The sequence below is a fragment of the Limulus polyphemus genome, unplaced genomic scaffold (genome assembly GCF_000517525.1).
Source record: "Limulus polyphemus unplaced genomic scaffold, Limulus_polyphemus-2.1.2 Scaffold751, whole genome shotgun sequence".
NCBI lineage: Eukaryota > Metazoa > Arthropoda > Merostomata > Xiphosura > Limulidae > Limulus > Limulus polyphemus.
Genome location: NW_013666361.1, coordinates 223,784 through 242,528, shown reverse-complemented (window position 1 = coordinate 242,528; position 18,745 = coordinate 223,784). Strand labels below are relative to the sequence as shown.

The window sequence follows — 18,745 nt, the reverse complement described above, 5'->3', positions numbered from 1 at the left end:
GAATCCCCGTCACACCAAATATGCTCGCCCTTTCAGCCGTGGGACGTTATAATGTGACGGTCAATCCCACTATTCGTTGGTAAAAGAGTAGCCCCAGAGTTGGCGGTAGGTGGTGATGACTAGCTGCCTTCCCTCTAGTCTTACACTGCTAAATTAGGGACGGCTAGCGCAGATAGCCCTCGTGTAGCTTTGCGCGAAATTCCAAAAACAAACAAACGGTTAGCGCAGATAGCCTTCGTGTAGCTTTGCGCGAAATTCATAATAAATAAAGAAACAAACTAGCTAGCTACTTTCCATATAGTCCATCAATTCAAAATTAGGAACAACTATGAAAAGATAGTTCTTCGTAGCTTTGCGCGAAATTTTAAAACAAGCGAAACATTTTTGAGCGTTTGCATTCGTGCTTAATTTCACACTATATATTTTTTAAAATCAAATAGTCCCATCATAATTATCGAAAATACAACTTCGCTTGATCCTAGCGCCTTCAAACTGTTTTTGTTGTTTCTTTATTCGCGTGAACGAAGATACAAGGAGGTTTCTTCTGAAGCCAATGTACTCCTCCAATTAAATAAGCTTGAAAGGAATGTGTTCATTTAAAGCTACGTTCTTATACTAGACACATGAAATGTGTGTTATTAATGAGAAATAAATCTTTACAATATTTATATATATATATATATACAACTTGTCTATATTTAACACAAGGTCAGTTGTCATTACAAGAAATTCAATATCATTCGCAACTAACACATAACTCATGTACGATCATGTAACAAGTTAGAGAAAATGACTCTTTACAGATTGCACCTTAAAAATCTACCCGAACATACTCTATGGTGATCAGCGTATCGTACTTTGGATCCGAAAGTCTCAAGTTCGAGACGATTACTAACAAACACGCTTCGCATTTTCAGCTCTCTGTGTGTCATAAGTGTGACTGTCGATCCAGATCTTGCGTTTAAGAATAGCCGTTTTGGGCGGAGAGTGCTACAGACTGGTTACCTTCCTTTTGGTTCACAGCTCAAAATAAGGGAGACGGGTTTACCTGAACCCCATAGGTCTGTAACTCGGTCTGTTAAGAAATCTAAACATTTTAAAGATGCATTGTAGTATGAAAGAAAACTTCCGACAATATAATTTCAAATACTATAAGTAATTTTCTTCATAGAGTAGCTTTAAGGGTTATTCAAGTAGACGTTTGCTTTAAAGCGAATTTTGCCAAAAAAGTCAACTGTGGATAGCACACGAAGGAAACAAGTAGAAAATTCTGTCGAAGGAAACGCATTGCTCCGATTTAACCAGATATGTTAAATGATGTAAGCTTATTATGATGTACGACACGCCATCGATGTGATAAAGCCACACCCTTAAGTTTGGCTTTTTGACCCCCTGAATGAATCCTGTCTGGAGAACCGTCTTGGGCACTCCTAAAACCCTTATCATTAATAATTAACTTGCACACATGTAAGAATGGATAAAATCACAAAGACTTGGAACGCTTTAAAAACCAATGGGATTTCACATCATCCTAGAACTAATAGATTTCCTCGAGATTTCAGCGAATATGTATTTTATAAAACGTGTTTTAACTGCTCTTTATACTTAATATGTGAAAAAGCGTTACGATCGTATTGCTTTCTTATAGGCTAAGTGGAGCTCAAGTTCAATGCCATTTTGGAAATCAATACTTGTTCTGGAACTACTATCCAAGGAAATATTAAGTTTTGTTTCACAAAACGTGCGTGTCATCTGTCAGTTCAAACAAAATTATATTAAATGAAAAATTATGAATGCAAAGTTTACCAAATCCTTAACATGTTTTTACATGTATAAATTTAGAATATAAGTACAAAAGCTTAAAGTCGTAAGAGTTACCTGTAACATGTAACGCATGGAGCATGGGCCAGCCCTTCTATATACAGCTCCATCGCTATTCTTTGCACGAGATTTATAAAGGAAAGATATGTTTTCAGGTCAAAGTTATAAAACTCAAAACGCTTGTGTTTGAATAATTTTCTATAAATGGCAAAAACATATATTTGTATCCTCTTCAATAGTATGGTGACCTTTATCAGACCATAGTGAAATGTATTCTCCGGATCTGAAGTAGCAAGTAAGAAAAACCTTATTAAACCTGTCTGTCTGTACATACTAACCATCAACCAACTAGCACCGTATACTGCCAACGCCCATATACCCCATGCTCAGGTGATACGAGGGCGTTGCCCGGCTTCTATAGTTTATAGTGAACAAGCTTAAAGTATTACTTAGACTTAATGATAACTACATTGGCCTAAAAAACTCATAAAACTGAGTATTTTTGTTGCAAAGTCAAAAATAATTTAATATTCAACCTATCGCTGTGTATGCGTGTTGGTGTAAATATTTGCACCTTTTGAAGATTTTTAGCTTTCCGACTGGTTCCATACTAGGATTAATTTTGCCTTGTATGGTGCAAATTACGATTTAGTGTGTTTCGGTATATTACAAGGCGAAATATTTATGAAATATATATATGTGTGTGTGTGTGTGTGTGTATGTGTATAAAGGAATACAGAGATTAAGGTTAAATATTAGGGTGTCCAAAACGCTTTTTGTTTTTCAAGTAGAATCATTTTTAATTACTAATAATAAATCCATTGAAAAATAATAATTATAATATAATACATTGTAGCTAATTCGTTCGGTTTTATACGTATGTGGTTTATTAAACACATACTACAATTTCTTATACATTTATACAAAAATATATACATGTTATCCATTTACTTAAATCAAATTGAACCCAACTTTTTGCGTATGTAAAGGAGAAGTCTTTAAAAAAAAACAACAACATTGTTTCCAGTAGCTAATACAACTGAAATTTGAAACCTTAACGGTACCTAATGTGTACTTGGGTTAAGCAGCGATCCCTAGAATTCAGCTATAGCCGTTCCTTGTTTTGAACTACTGACAAAAGGGAATCATTAAAAGAACGTTCAAATAAAAATAAAGATGACGGACACGGTCAGGTCGAGACGTCATTTATGTTAGGCAACCATTTGACAACAACTTTAAGTTGGTGAAATGTAATGTTATATACATTTTATTTCTGTAACAACAGAACAGCATCAGGGAATGATTTCTATATTATTTATTAATTTTAACATCACATACTATCAATTGTTAATTCATTAACCTGATAATTAATTCAGAGGTACTGGTGAACCAGTAAGCTTGTTTTCTTGATCCCTGGAGGGGGTCAAAGTAATTATTAATAAGAACTTCTGAGTGAAAGTAAAGAAGAATAAATAATAATATGTCAACAACATTATGTCTTCTCCAGCACTACACGCTACCACAAAAGCTTCGTCCGGCTCATGGAACTGACCGTCACTTTTATAAGATGCCCAGCTAAAAGTGTGAAGTAGGTTCAGCGGCATCACGTTTGGAACCCGGAATCCTTCTATCCGCTGTCTGACAGACTAGGCCTGGCATGGCCAGGTGGTTAGGGAGCTCGACTCGCAATCTGCGGATGCCGGCCTCGAATCCCCGTCCCACCAAACATGCTCGCCCTTTCAGCCGTGGGGGCGTTATAATGTGTCAGTCAATCCTACTATTCGTTGGTAAAAGAGTAGTCCAAGAGTTGGAGGTGGGGGTGGCTAGCCGCCCTCCCTCTAGTCTTTCACTGCTTAATTAGAGACGGCTAGCACAGATAGCCCTCGTGTAGCTTTGTGCGAACTTCCAAATAAACCAAACCAAATTGACAAACTAACCATTAAGCCACGCCTGTCCTAAATAAAAAATATTTTGTTCCTTATTTTACAGGGACAGCATTACATTTCGAATTTTTAAAATATGAAAAATTGACTGGCAAAAAGCTGTTCAGTTGGGGGTTAGGCCTAATGGATACTTTTTTTTTTTCTGCAGCAAAACCTTAAAAACATGTCACTGCTCGTATTTTGTATTCTGATAGAACCTCCACAGGCAAATAACTGTATAGTACATTTCGTAATTAAGTATCCGCCGGTGGTTCAGAAGTAAGTTTAGGGACCTACAGTGCTAAAATCCGGAGTTTGATCCCCGCTGTGGACAGACTGCAAATAGCCCATTGTATAGCTTTGCAATAGGAAACATCAACAATTACCGTATGTTCTAAGCCTATAATCTACTGAAATATTTTCTGTTAATGATGTTCATAAGACCCTTGATGTTTACAATAAGATGCTGATTGATAAAATAAACAGTTAATGATATGAGTCATGGCTTGCGAGCGGTCAGAATATATATATAGAGAGAAGAAAAACAAGCTGTGATAAAGAACAGTACGAAAAAACATTTTTCTAACCCTCCTTAACAAAACGTATCCTAGCGCTTTGATAAGCAATATAATAATAACGAAATTGAAAATTAAACAAGGATGTAAACTTAGTCCGAGACTTCTCTGTTTGAAATTTCAAAATATAAGCTAAGTTGACATATTACTGATAAAAAAAAAAATGGTATTGTTCGTTACGGGCTTATTGTACATAAAGCCTCATGAAATATCACACACATACAACCGTTTTGCATAGAATTACTTTTTCTGGGATTTGCTTATTACGTTTTTAAATTACACTAAACAACACATCGACTAATCACAGCAAAGATGATAACCAAATTTTTTAAGAGTTCTGTTTTAATGTTATCGCATAACTTTGAAACATAAAATATATTTACACAAACGTAAAATAAAGCTGACAGATCATTAACATTTCACGTACCATTGATCTCTATACATATGGGTGTTCCATGTTAAGTAGTTTCGAATACCTTTAATTAATCCTTAGTAGTCGATATGCCATATTTTATAACCCTGTCCTAATTAATTCTCAATAATTACCTAGCGGAAACACAAAACAAACAAACATAAATAAAAACTTAAATTATGAAAAGTGCTTTAGTTTTCAAACTATTTTTAACCACTGTTAACATAGTTAAATTTCACCTTTTATTTTTTTCCTTACCTTCTCAAGAACCCCCCTCCCCCTCAGTGGCACAGCGGTATGTTTGCGGACTTAGACGCTAGAAACATGGTTTTGATTTTCGTGGTGGGCAGAGTACAGATAGCCCATTGTGTAGCTTTGTGCTTAACGTCAAACAAAATTACCAAGAACTGTTCATTTTTTTCATTCCCACTAAGTATATCTGTTCTACGGAGAGTTCGCATTCCTCTTGTGGATTAAAGACACCCTAATATTTATGGCTGATAAGCGGTCTTCACATCAGAGCTACATTTCACAAAACTCAACTACTAAGGCTTGATTCCACAAATTTATGCTTTAATTCTGAAAGATATTAAATTAAGAAGAAAATGATTGATTTTAAACTCACGTGATTAAATGATGAGTTACAGATCTTCTAAAATCAAGCTTTTTAAAAAATAAATAATAAAACAGGGAAGCATATACCTTTTATATTTTAGAAGTCAAAAGTTTTAACTACCTTAAATGTAAGAGCTCTACTTTTCTCGTCAGACTCTATACAAACATCATGTACAGGTTTGCCAGAATCAATCAGTTACGTCGGAAGTAATATTAAAATAATCAGTTGTCCGATGATAAACGTTTATTAGCTAAGAATATAATTGTACCTGTTTAATTAGCGGAGTAATTTTTGCTGTAAGTTACTCTATTCTTCTCAGTTCCGCGTCAAACGCTAACCCCCTTCACATAAGTTTTACATCAATCAACCATGTAATACACCAACTCATTTCTGTGACCTTTAACCTCTGATCTTTTCACCAGATTTTACAATTCAAAGAGGAAAAGTATCTGCCTTATTCTTCAATTTAGTATAAAAAAATGTAGTTAACTTTAGGTTAAATTTGTCAATTTTGAATAGTCTCAAACACGTCGTATTAACAAACATCATACAGCTACATGTTGATTTGTTTTTCATTAGTTTCTTTACAAGCTCATAATCAATGAGGAACTTATAATTTCAAGAAAAAGTAATTTCAAAAATGCTAATGCTTGCAAAAAGTGACTTATTCATCATACATAAAGCTTTTAAGTAGCAAGTGTAAATAAATTAACGTCATCATATGATCACAGCATCCCCACACATGGCTTTGATTTTTTTACGAACAGTTACTCATCTAGCATAATAATATTTTAACCTCTATATAAAAATCTTATTATACTTATGTAAATATAATCTAATATTATAGAATACCTTACTACTAAAAATGTTTTAGTGCCTGCAAAGTTAGATCGTTTGCTTATTAAACTCACCGTTGATATTTAACCATCCATAAATTCCAAACTGAAATATTCCAACTCCACTCGATCGCATCATTTTGCTGGAAAAATTTATTTACTTTTTAAAATTTCTTTTTTTATATAAAACATCCTAGCCAATGTTTTCCGTGAATATTATTACGAATAACTGTCGCTTAGTGTGTGTGAACTTGAAAACTCTATCAGCTCACCAACGTTATCTGGCAAACAAACCTTAGTGACATCATTTTAGAAAAAGCTTTCTGACCGATAGATGGCAGGACATTTCATTCACTAGCAAGATCATTTGACGAGCTAATTCTCTACAGTAATCATGCTTGAGGATTGAATACAAAAAAAAAAAAGGAATCGATTTTCCAAAATACTATAAAGGTATTTTTGATACAGTTTCAGTTAAAATAACATGTGTGAGTACAGGTCGGCAATTTAAAGAAATAAAATAAATGATCTCGTAACAAATTTTTAAAAAATGGCCTAAATTTAAGTTCAAAATAAGTTTGTTTTAAGAGCTTGTAAAACAATTTAATAGTGAAACCTACTAGTTTCTTGTTTTATGTAAAATTCTACAGCAGTAATTACATTTCTTTATCTAGAGAATGCCGTAAAATATATATGTTTAGTAGATGCTTCAACTTATTTAGCATTGTTATTTGCGTAATAAAATTTTGATTACTTGTACTTGCCTCATGAGAGATTTTCAGTTTAAATATTTTTCACACATTACCTATGATGACGCCGCCGCTATTCCTTTGTGCATAATCGTTTCAGACAAGCTGTTAAATTGGGGGTTAGGCCTAATGGATAATTTTAAGTAATTTCATTTGTTGATAAAATATCAAACATTTGGGGAAAATATATTATTTAATACTGCTGCAAAGATTAAATTACAACATCTATCTTAAAAAAAAAACATGTTCCGGTAACCACTGACGGTTACAGTTAAAATATTAATGTTAACAGTAATAGAAATACAGCTAGTGAATTCGATGGGATGTTTTTTCATAGCTTAAGGTTTACAATAATTATTTTATGATGGCGTTGTAAGTCATTTGTTTTGTTCTTTTCTGGGTGTCAAATAATTTTTTTTTTCAGAAATATAAAAGCTTAAACATTAGAATCTGGTCCTTTAAGAAGAAGAAACAGAACAAAACACCTAATACTGATAGCTAAACTTGTACATTGAATGTCAACTACTACTTATCAACTGAAAAAATATTATGTCATCTATTAGTAGTATATCAGTCCTGTTTAACATATAATAATGCTTACAGCTAAAGCGGGTCAAAATATGAAGTTGGAATTTTCAACCTAAATGACACCACATGCACATGGCGGCTAAATAGTCAAGTCAGAGATCCCTAGGATTCAGGTATAGCCATTCCTATTTTTGAACTGCTGACCAAAGAATTGTTTTGGTTTGGTTTGAATTTTGCGCAAAGCTACACGTCCCAAATTTAGCAGTGAAAGACTACAGGGAAGGCGGCTAGTCATCACCAGTTGGCTACTCTTTTGCCATCGAATAGTGGAGTTGACCGTCACATTATAACGCCCTCATGGCTGAAAGGGCGAGCATGTTTGGTGAGACGGGGATTCGAACTCGCAACCCGCTGGACCCTAACTAAAGGAACGTACCTAGCCAGCAGTACCAACTTACACAAGCGTAGAGTGCATTCTGCCGCACAATATCTCGAACCTTGGATCTTTCGAATCACAACCTGACACACTAACCGCAAGATTACATGTACCCAGTTTTCTGGAGACAGACAAATAAAAAAAAAATGCTGCAATAAATTAAGCATAAAATAAAACATAACTCATTTAACACGTGCACCCATCTTTGTTATCAAACACATACTTTAAATTTTAGTATTTAGTTTTATTGTAACTAGTATCTTTTTTTTTTCAGCATCATTGATTTTGGCTGATTCTGTTTTCCAACTGATTTTTTTGAATAAATCTTTTAATATTTTCAATTTTATACTGATCAACTTAGTAATTTTCTGTGCATATTCATTATTTGTATTTTTATGTGACATTTAAAATAAAAAACGAGATGATTTTGCTTGCAATCATATATACAAATATATTTACAATAATTATTATGATATGAATAAATCTATCTACGTCTTTATTTCCCCATTAATTTAATACGTTTTGCTGTTTATCTTTCATAACTGTACACCATTTGTTGTATTAGTGCAGAATTTTACAATACGTCACAAAAGAAACAATGTGTAAGGTGAGGTTAAAATTTGGGTTCTTATACAATTAATACAGTTTTAGTATATATATTACAGTGATATTGATAAAAGTTAAGAGTGGAATACTGCAGTCATATTATTATTCAATTTAATTACATGCACTCATCGATACAATATATACCGAAAAGATATTGTGCTGAGCAACGATGATTGCATATCTTAAATTACTATGAAAGATATGCTTCTAGGATATGACATTATTCAAGTCATATAATCTTTAGCCATTGACTGACTCCCAAGCTAAATATTTTAGAATCCCAAGTGTGTTTTTGGAAGAGAAATGTTTGTTTGTTTTGAATTTCGCGCAAAACTACACGAGGGCTATCTGCGCTAGCCGTCCCTAATTTAGTAGTGTAAGAATAGAGGGAAGACAGCTAGTCATCACCACTCACCGCCAACTCTGGGGCTACTCTTTTACCAACGAACAGTGGGATTGACCATCACATTATAACGCCCTCACAGCTGAAAGGGCGAGCACGTTTGGTGTGAAGGGTCGAGTCGAGCGCCCTAACCACCTGGCCATGCCGGTCCTGGAAGAGAAATGTTCATTAAAGTCTGATGCTATGATTTCGTTTTTCCGCTAAATCTAGTTGTGCGTATACTACCTCTGAGTAGTAACTAATGTATTGTATAAATTCACATCTTTGAAAGTATTAATCTGTGATATTCAACATACTTTATTATTAATTTAGTTTCTTGTTAACTGTTAAAATATATTATTTTTTTCTCAGTTCATAACTGATAAAATCAATTTTAAAAATATTATAGTTATATTCGATAACGAGGAACCCACTTTGAGACTAATAATGGCTGGAGACGGCTTGAATGGGTAATGAAGAAAACTTTAATATAAGTTTAACATAACAGCAAATGTACAACGTTTCGACAAGGATTTGTCATCTTCATTACCCATTCAAGCCGTCTCCAACCATTATTATAGTTATAAGTTCTGTGGAATTAACATTAGTAAATTCACTGTGAAAACAGCTTTTCATACTATGTAAGATACTCTACAATAATTAAGGTGTGTATATCATGAGAACAGTACTGTACAAGAGTACCTCTCTGTGATGGTTAAATAAAGTCTGGATTCTGTTATAACACTGTTATTCTATGAAACCACATGTTGTTCGATCTAATGTAGTTTTACGCAGTTGTCTGTGTGCATTTAACTTTTGGATAAAGTTGTAACTTTCAGGTGCTGCCATCTACTGGTAACTTAATGCATTTCACATCTCTGAGTAAATTTTTAGCATTGGTAGCTAAAACAGTGCAGTGTCAGATAGTAAAAAAAAAGCAAGTATATTCTGACTGTATTTTCCAACCGCCTGCATAATCACGAATTAAAAATAATGAGTATAGGCTAGTTATTCTATTAAAATATTAAACTTCAGCAAATTGGTGAGCTTTATCTTGTTTTTCTGGTACATACACTTATAATTACGTTTTGCACATTACCTAGAAAATAACAACCACCCAAAAAAACTTTTGAAAGTCATCATATAGCTTTAAGTGCTAGAATGATTTTGTTGTTATTAACACATAAATTTCTAAAACAAATGTTACATATTAATGTGTAAATTACGAAGCTATTGATAAGAAAAATGTAATATTTAATGGCACTACAGACAGGTCAGTAATGATTCGAGCGACTTATGAATTGGAACCGATACCCTTACATAATTAACTTCTTATCAAAGCAACCTACCTTAGATGAAACTAATAATCTAACCGGGAAGAAATAAAGTTAATTAGATATGCTGTTCTTACTTGTTAAGATTAGAAAGAATTGTTTTAGTAGTTGATAATATTTTTGGTCATAAACCCAATAATAATCTAACCGGGAAGAAATAAAGCTAATTAGATATGCTGTTCTTACTTGTTAAGATTAGAAAGAATTGTTTTAGTAGTTGATAATATTTTTGGTCATAAACCCAATAATAATCTCACTAAGTTCAACAGCTTAAGAGGTTTAGGTTATTCCTAAATCTATATACTAAGTTAATAATTCAACACAATCTCTGTAAGAAATATATAATAACAAAAAAGTGAAATTAATAATAATAAATCTCTTAAACATTGTAACCAACACTTTTAATGAAAGTAATGTAATGATCTATCTGTCACTGAAGATTTGGCACAGCTGAATTGGTTCATACATGTCATACTAATTTATTCATGTGCAATTAGAATTTTATAATTTATGGTATTTGCTTAATGCATAATTTACTTGTTTGTAACAAAACAAACCATCCCAGCATTTAAAGCTATATTGTGACTTTCAACAGTTCTGCTATATTGGTTGTTATTTCCCACGAATTGGACAAGATGTACCTGAAAAACAAAAAAAGCCCAAAGTCTGCTAAAAAAGTTTAACATGCAGTCTTGAAATTAGAAGTTAAATAAAACCATAACAGCCGAGACATTGAAATAGTGTATTAATACAGTCTGCTTTGACTATAAGTTAAATCAGGATAGATGTTCTATTTTATTAAACTGAAGTTTCTTGCAGACCAAGAATAACTGTGGAAATTTATATGCAATTCATTCATGGAATTTCAATCACACTTGCTACCAGTTTGATTACTGACCTACTTCGTCGCATGTTAACTATAGATTACAGTCTGTGCTTTGGGTAACAAAAAAAAAAAGCTACATAGATACATTTTGCATGTTATCTTAGTTAGCACTTACTTCTGAACTTTAGTAGTACACATGTAAGGCAAAAGACTGAAATAATGACACATTTCAAGGGAAGGGTGACAAAATGGCATATTTTACGAGGGGTACCAAAGTGTCAAAACATTTTTCCTCAAATTGAACAAAAATATACATAATTATAGATGCACTTCACTCACGGTAGCTATGTGTATCTAAAAAAAAAACTTACCCAATATGACCTCCTAACTGTCATTTTGGTAGTTATTGTATATCTCTGAAAAACTATCCAACATGGTCACTAAATGTGTCGTTTTGTTATGATTTTGCATAAAGTTTACCTTAGTGCAGCTTTCAGAGTAATCATCATCAATTAAATACATATTTGTATTGTGTGGGAATTTAATTTTTTTATTTCTTTTGCAATAGGTAAAGACATAAAAACTATGGAATTTTATATTAAGTGACAATTACGATATTGTTTCTACAAATTTTTTTTACATAGTGGATAAACATGTTTTTAGTTTAAAACTCTTAACCCTTTCTTTTCTTCTGAATTCAACATTCTTCTTTTCAAATTTTTTATCCTGTTGAAACAATGTCTGGCTTATCACGGTGACTTATATCAGCCAATAAAAGCATCACAAAAAAAAAGGTTTCTGTAACATTTTACAATGTGTCACAGTTTTAGATATATTCAGGTAATTTTTCTAGATTTTTATGCACACAGTTAATAACACACTTTTAAACCAGGTGTGGGAAGTTATAGACTTAATAGGTATAATCCTTTTGCTTAGCTAATGCTTACATATTACACTGCTTGTTTCATAGGCCTTATCCTTGACTCTGCTTCTGTGTCATGCCCTCATGGAATGAGTTCATACTTACTTGAAGTTGTTATAAAGAAACCCATACAAGTTAGTAGGAGTTGTGGGTTTACTTAAATACGTGTATTTGGAATAATCATTGACAGAGTTAAACCTAAGGATTGTGGGATACCACACTAAGACTCTGATGTGACATGAAAGTGTGATATTTCTTTTTCTCTTCTAATGTGGATGTGTTTTGCTTTATTCTACTCTACCTCAGTAGCCAGTTGAAGTTACTACCACAGAACTAGGAACCAGCCAATAAGTCAATATTTACAACTACAGAGTATGAATAACCTGAATACCACATTTGTTCCTACTACTGCAACCACCCTTTAGCAAAAGGATGCCAAATGCTGCGCAATGATATAGAGTTGCCTTTTAATACAGTAATTTAATGACATACACCTCATAATTCAATTAAAATACCAGATTTCTTCATCAGTTACATCATTATCCAGACAGTGAACGTTAACATTTAAACATAAAATTAAGTACAAAATTTAAGGGTTGTAACTAAGTATGTTTCAAAGATTGAATACACATCACATGTAGTACCTAAAGTAAAATATTTAAAAACAATAAAATAAAACTTTTATGCTTTTATATGCTTTGCACAAAAAAGGTTTAACTTTGAAATTTACAACATCATTTAGGGTGATAGAAGCAAGGTTTAATTTTTACATCTTTCAATAAGTTAGTGCTTAATAAGTGTGCAAGTCACCCATCAACCTCTGAAGAAAAGTTGAAAAGTGCAATAAATAACAGTTTCTATTAACTTGGTAATAAATTATATGCAAAGTTGTAATAGAAAAATGAATGTGAATTTCTACATGTGATCAGATAATTTCATAAATGATATCTGAAATGGGTACTTAAACCAACATTTCTGCTTATTTATAAATATTAGTACAAATTCCTTTTTTTTTGCGGGGGGAGGGTATTATTTCAGGGTAAAGCTCTTATGAATGGTTACTACATTCTCCTCACTTCACAAAATTCTAGAACTTTGAAAGCAAAATTATAGAATGTTAACACAGTGTTCTACAATATTTCATCAATAAAGTTGTATGTCTAATAAAAATATGTTTAAAATTTGAAAATAACACTGGTTACATGTGGCTTGTAACAATGATCATTGCAGGTGTTACATTTTTTGAGTTAACAAGTGTGTCCTAACAAACTGTCAGTTAGAATCTCATGGTGAGAATGTTATATTTTATAATTTTTTTCCTCCTCAATCTCAAATGGTGATCATAAATGTCCAAAATGTTTTTAAGTGATAGTAACAGTAAAAATTAGTAAGTATTGGACTGATATCATTCTCTGAATGCATTCAAGGTTTCAACTGTTTAACAGTTAAAGTTAAGAGTCTAAATACGGCTAGTTATGGTGAATAGTTATCTGAAAAAGGTGTATTAATGCATAAAAAGTGGATGTTCTGCAACTATAAAAAAAAATTAACACTTGTTTGATGAAAAGATTTTTAGTATTTCTTATGAGTGAGAAAACAGATCTCTAAGTGAATTCATGCTGTAATGTAAGCACTTCAACAACTCCCTGTCACTCAAGAAGTCTCGTTTACCTAGTAAACTTTTGAAAAATGTTTTCATGTTAAAATCTATTTTTTAATTTTTAAGATCGCATGATTTACTATCCAACTTATTATACAATAACAAATCACTTTGACAATTCACAGTCACTCAGGACCTTGTTAACTTTTGTAAAACTTGAAATTTCATTAAAAAGATCTTTCTGATCAGTTTCTGTTTGTTTAGTTGTGTTTAACGATATCTGTATTTTGTTGTTTGCACTTGTAAATATATTTTCTACATCAAGAAAACCTCTGTGTAGGGATAGTCAAACTATAAATTCATCTTTATTTGCTAAGTATCCTCATATGCAAGATTTATTGCCTTACTTTAGTAATGTCAACAAATGTGGAAATAGACTATAGTGGAAGTTCAATTAGCCAAGAAATCCAGGTGAGATAAATGCAAATTGATAATAAAATTCACAATTAAAACTGATAGCAATGTTATCTTATCATTACTACATCAGCTATTGTAAAAGTAATATAGCACTGTGGTCAGGTTGTAGGATAAAGCTCAGAAAAATTAAAACTACTCTCTTATTTTTTATCAGAAATTCTGCATTTAATGCATTACACTTTGTAAATCAATTCTAATTTTTGAGTATGTTTCCTGGAACTTTTTCGTCTTCAATCCTCAAGAATTTTAAAAGCAAAATGCTAAAATACACTGATAAACAACAGTAATAGTATAAAGTATGTTTTATTAATACACAATTAAATGATGATATATTATTTCTCACTCCTTACAGATAACTTACAGAATATTTTTATAGATTTTTTCCCAAATATCAGACATTAAAAGAAATAGTTTATTTCCTTTAAATATTTTCTATCTTCAAGGGCAACATACACATTACAAGACATGCTTTTAATTGTGTTGGAAAGTAAAATACACATTAACTAAATTTACACTGGGTCAGTCCACTGGCTCAGTATCACATTACAGAGGAAAATTTGAATATAATTCTGAATTCACTATGTGTATCTATACAAGATATAACAAACGTTTAGTAAAATGTACAAACATGTTGTATACAAAAGTCAGATGAGTTATAAAAGTATTTCTATTCAAGATATGTCTGTGAACTGATGACATCAATCAGACTCTGACAAGTTTGAGTGCAAAGTGATGTTCAACTGACGAATAAAAACAATACTTTTATCCATTGTACAGTTAGCATATTGCATTTGAATAATTTTTAGAACCTCCTAAATGTAGTTTTTTTTTCAGTATCACTGTATATTGTACCTAGTGTTTGCTCTCTTCAACCATGGACTGTTGCTAAATCAGCAATGTAGGGTAAAATGGATAGTTGATAACTCTGACATCAACACCTAATACCATGTTAAATGGCACTCTATAAAGGGTTGTGGCATGTGCACTTTGACCCCACCCCTGCACATACATATTAAGAATCATGCTGTAAATTATCTTGGAAAGCAGCATACACATTAAGAGACATTCTGTCAAAGCTTGAAAAACCCACAAATGCTTTAAATCATAAATAAACAGGAAACATGCTTTTATTAAAATGAATCTGTAAGCTTTTTATATCACAGATACAATGACTGTGTTAAGCTCAGCCTGTGTTTAATAAAAGGTAATTGTCAAAATTTTTATCACACTAAAAACAAATTTGCAACGATGCATATACATAATTATAGGTAAATTTTATTATACTTCATCAAAACGTTGTTATGTATTTATGTTTATATATGGCACAAGCAGTACTGAATCTAAATATGATGCACATTTTATGCTATAAATGCTTATATCAAGATATTGGCAAATTGTATGTACCAATATGTAGATATACTTGAACACAAGGTATAAATAATCTCCAAAATAGTAAAGCTAATACCTGGTTTGAATAATTACATAATTTAACACAAGGTGTCAGCAAGATCTAGTATCATGACAAAGACATAAAAATAATTTTGTACAACATGTTTTTTTAGTATACTGAAAAACTAAATCTCATGGCTCTGGTAAGAATTTTTTTAACTATTAGGCTTTTAATTAAGACCTTTACAGACAGTCCTTTTTCAACATTTGAACAAATTGGTCTGATAACAAGATGTATCTTTTTACAGTTGAAACTTATTTGATTAATCAACACGTGCAACAGTTTTACGAAGACTTCATTTCATTTGGTCATGGTATTTTTGTATTTTCTCACTGGTTTATGTACACGTTTTTGTGCAAAATATAAGCCTTCTCATTGCACATTAAAGTTTATATAAAAACATTTATAAAAAATAACTTATTTTACTGTATTTAGAAGTGGCGATACATCTAATAATGAAATATTTTGGTTATATGTTTATAATAACTGTATTAAACGTACAGCATACTGTGCTATGGAAAACAAAAATAACTATAATGCAGGTAATGCAGTGGAAAAATACAGCTACACATGGGCAAACTGAGTGTACACTAGCACACTTTTGGTATTCCATATGTGCTTTTTACTATGCGAAGAGTATGGAACTGTTAGAAGTGTTATTATGTGTCATATTAAACACTTAAAAAAGCATCTCAGGATTTGGAAAGCAATGATAAATTATTTTGAATACTATGATTCCTACTGTTTTACGAATACGCTTTCATTCAGTGAAACCTTTCTGCAGAGCTAGGACCAGCATCAACATCCTGCGGCTGTTCTTTGGTAGGAATCAAACTAGACATGCTAGCAGCTTTCATCATCATCTCATCCTTACTAGCTCTGTGTAGAAATAAACAGTTTTTTACTCAGATGTTCAAATGTAAAAATATATATATATATATATATACACATATCATCAGTTTTCATGAACAACAACTGTTATGGTGTAAACCAAACTAAGCAAGTGAACTGTAGTTATCAATTTTATTCAAGTCATTTTTAAGGTAAATTGTACAACATCTCTTTATTGCTACAAATCTTTTAAAGAAACAACTGGATTTTTTAATTTATCTGATTGTTCTATCAGTAAAAAAATTTGTCAAACTAGTATGACAATCATTTTCTGTCTGTAAATGAGATAAGGCATGCTAATTTTAAGGATTCAGGTGCAAAACTATTTAAGTAAACCAGCTTTGTTCATGTTTCTATAGAAGCTGATAATAATCAATACAAGTTACAGTATATTCTCATTAGTCCAGGCATCGACAATTTATATTATTTACAATCTGGATGATTTTTCATATAAACATATCTTCACAACAGAAAATTTATCCAATAATCCATACATTTGTGTTCTGAATCCAAATAGCCATTTCTAATAATAAACATGTATTTCCTATGGATACATGGTTTGTTTCCATACATGACTCCACAAGAGTCAAGAATGGGTCAATCAGAACAGAAAACAAGGTAATAATTACTGACCATGAATCATCTGGATTAACTGTTGTATACGTATTAACAACAGTGTTTCCAAGAACAACCATCACAGTAGATATGTACATATAAACTATAATAGATAATCAGAGTAACTTACGCTCCAGTCATGTCAAACCACAGTGCTCCAGAGTGAACATGCACAGAAATAACAGCATGATTATAATGTGATGTTTGTTTATACAAGAAAGAATATTCAAAGGTAAGCCTTTGTACCATCAGTAGGCATTTCAGAGTAGAAAGGAATGTTCTTGTGGACAAGTCAACCACATCTGACATTCTTTGCAGCAAAGTAGGTGAATATTCTAGACGATTCAGGTCAACAAACAAGAGTAAGACATTCAAAGCTTGTGAACATGGAGCAAGCTCTGTATCTTTGGATGTGTGATGTTACATAAAGAAGGCAAAGTTGGACGGTTAAGCAGCAAATGCCAATCAAAAAACAATTGCTGGAAATAGTGATGATGCTATGTCAGCTGATCAGTGGCACATCATCGATTCAGCAGAACAAATTGGTCATTTGTGTTAGCAGTAAATCTGACATTAAAACTGCTCCACCAGTCAAGCCAGTTAGTCTGAATAATGTACAACCTAGCCTTAAAAGCATCATCAATTAGAACAAAACAGTGACTTATGGGTTGTTTGTTTAACCCTAGAATGCCAGGATTCAATTTTTAATCATTAACACCCAATAGCATGGACCCCATGCTGGCATTCAAGGGTTAAAGCTGCTGAGAAGCTTTAAAAGAATATTAAAAAAAAGCAGTTCAAAGGCACTCTGTGATTTACATATTACATCCTTCTTTAATAAGTGACTGTTGTACATTTGGCCAACACTATGTATTTTGTATTCTGTAAGTTATTGGTTTGAAAACAAAATTTCATTTTAAGTGAAGATAATGACACTTTGCTTATGCAATATGTTCCATTTAGACAATCTAGATAAGAACAAGTTGATACATTTATTGTATATACAGTTGCTTTCTGTTTATCAGTTACATGCCCACCTTTACTAGCTTTCACCCTTACATCCATCAGTTGATAACGCACGTTATTAGTAGTGTCCATAGTTTTCAATGTGAATGATTCAACTATCTGGATGTTTAAATAATTCACACAAATTAGTTCACAACAAATGTGTTCTGATTAATAAAATTTTACTGTACTCAACAGTTTCTTTGATCTTTAACACTGTACAATATTGTATTTTCACAGATATTTACAAAACTTTAATTATATAGGTTACACTTCAATAAACCATTCAACAAAATTTGCGTAACCTTTTCCTAGCAAGTGTATTAAAACACAGTGTGACATTTTTACATCTCTTAAGTCATGTATCATGTTTTATGTGACAAGTACTATAACAGGAATCCATTACACCACAAACAGCAATAACCTGCTTTCAAACAGGAGTCATCAGACTACTGTGCTGATCTGATTAGGAGATGCAAAGTTAAAGTGGATACTAGTGTGCCCTCAAACTTTTAGTACAACTTTCATTTAATTATATATTTCCTGATATGCATGTTTTCTCTTTGAAGATTATTTGATGCATACTTATCAATAAAAATTACACTTTTCCTTTAAGAACATGTATAAATATAGTGAGTCAGTGACTATTAAAGGCTGTATTTGTAGCATCTGGCTTATTACAATATTGAGTTTTAAGAAAAACAAATAAATAGTAAAATATTTTTGTAATGAATGAACAGTG

General features: G+C 32.1%; 1 protein-coding gene across 9 annotated transcripts in view; it reads right to left on the bottom strand.

Annotated features, from left to right (window-relative positions):
* LOC106460322 (calcium channel flower-like) overlaps window positions 1-18,745 on the bottom strand; it is a 91,524-nt gene that overhangs the window by 36,825 nt on the left and 35,954 nt on the right. For 4 of the 9 annotated variants that reach the window (XM_022387028.1, XM_022387024.1, XM_022387027.1 and 1 more), the window contains one exon: window positions 15,152-16,371. The exons of 3 other annotated variants lie outside the window; for them this stretch is intronic. In XM_022387028.1, the coding sequence (XP_022242736.1) occupies window positions 16,257-16,371 (115 nt within the window). In that variant the 3' untranslated portion in view covers window positions 15,152-16,256. Of the gene's footprint in view, window positions 1-15,151; window positions 16,372-18,745 lie in introns of those variants that run through there. 2 more of the 9 variants (XR_002610737.1, XM_022387021.1) reach the window with 1 other exon arrangement.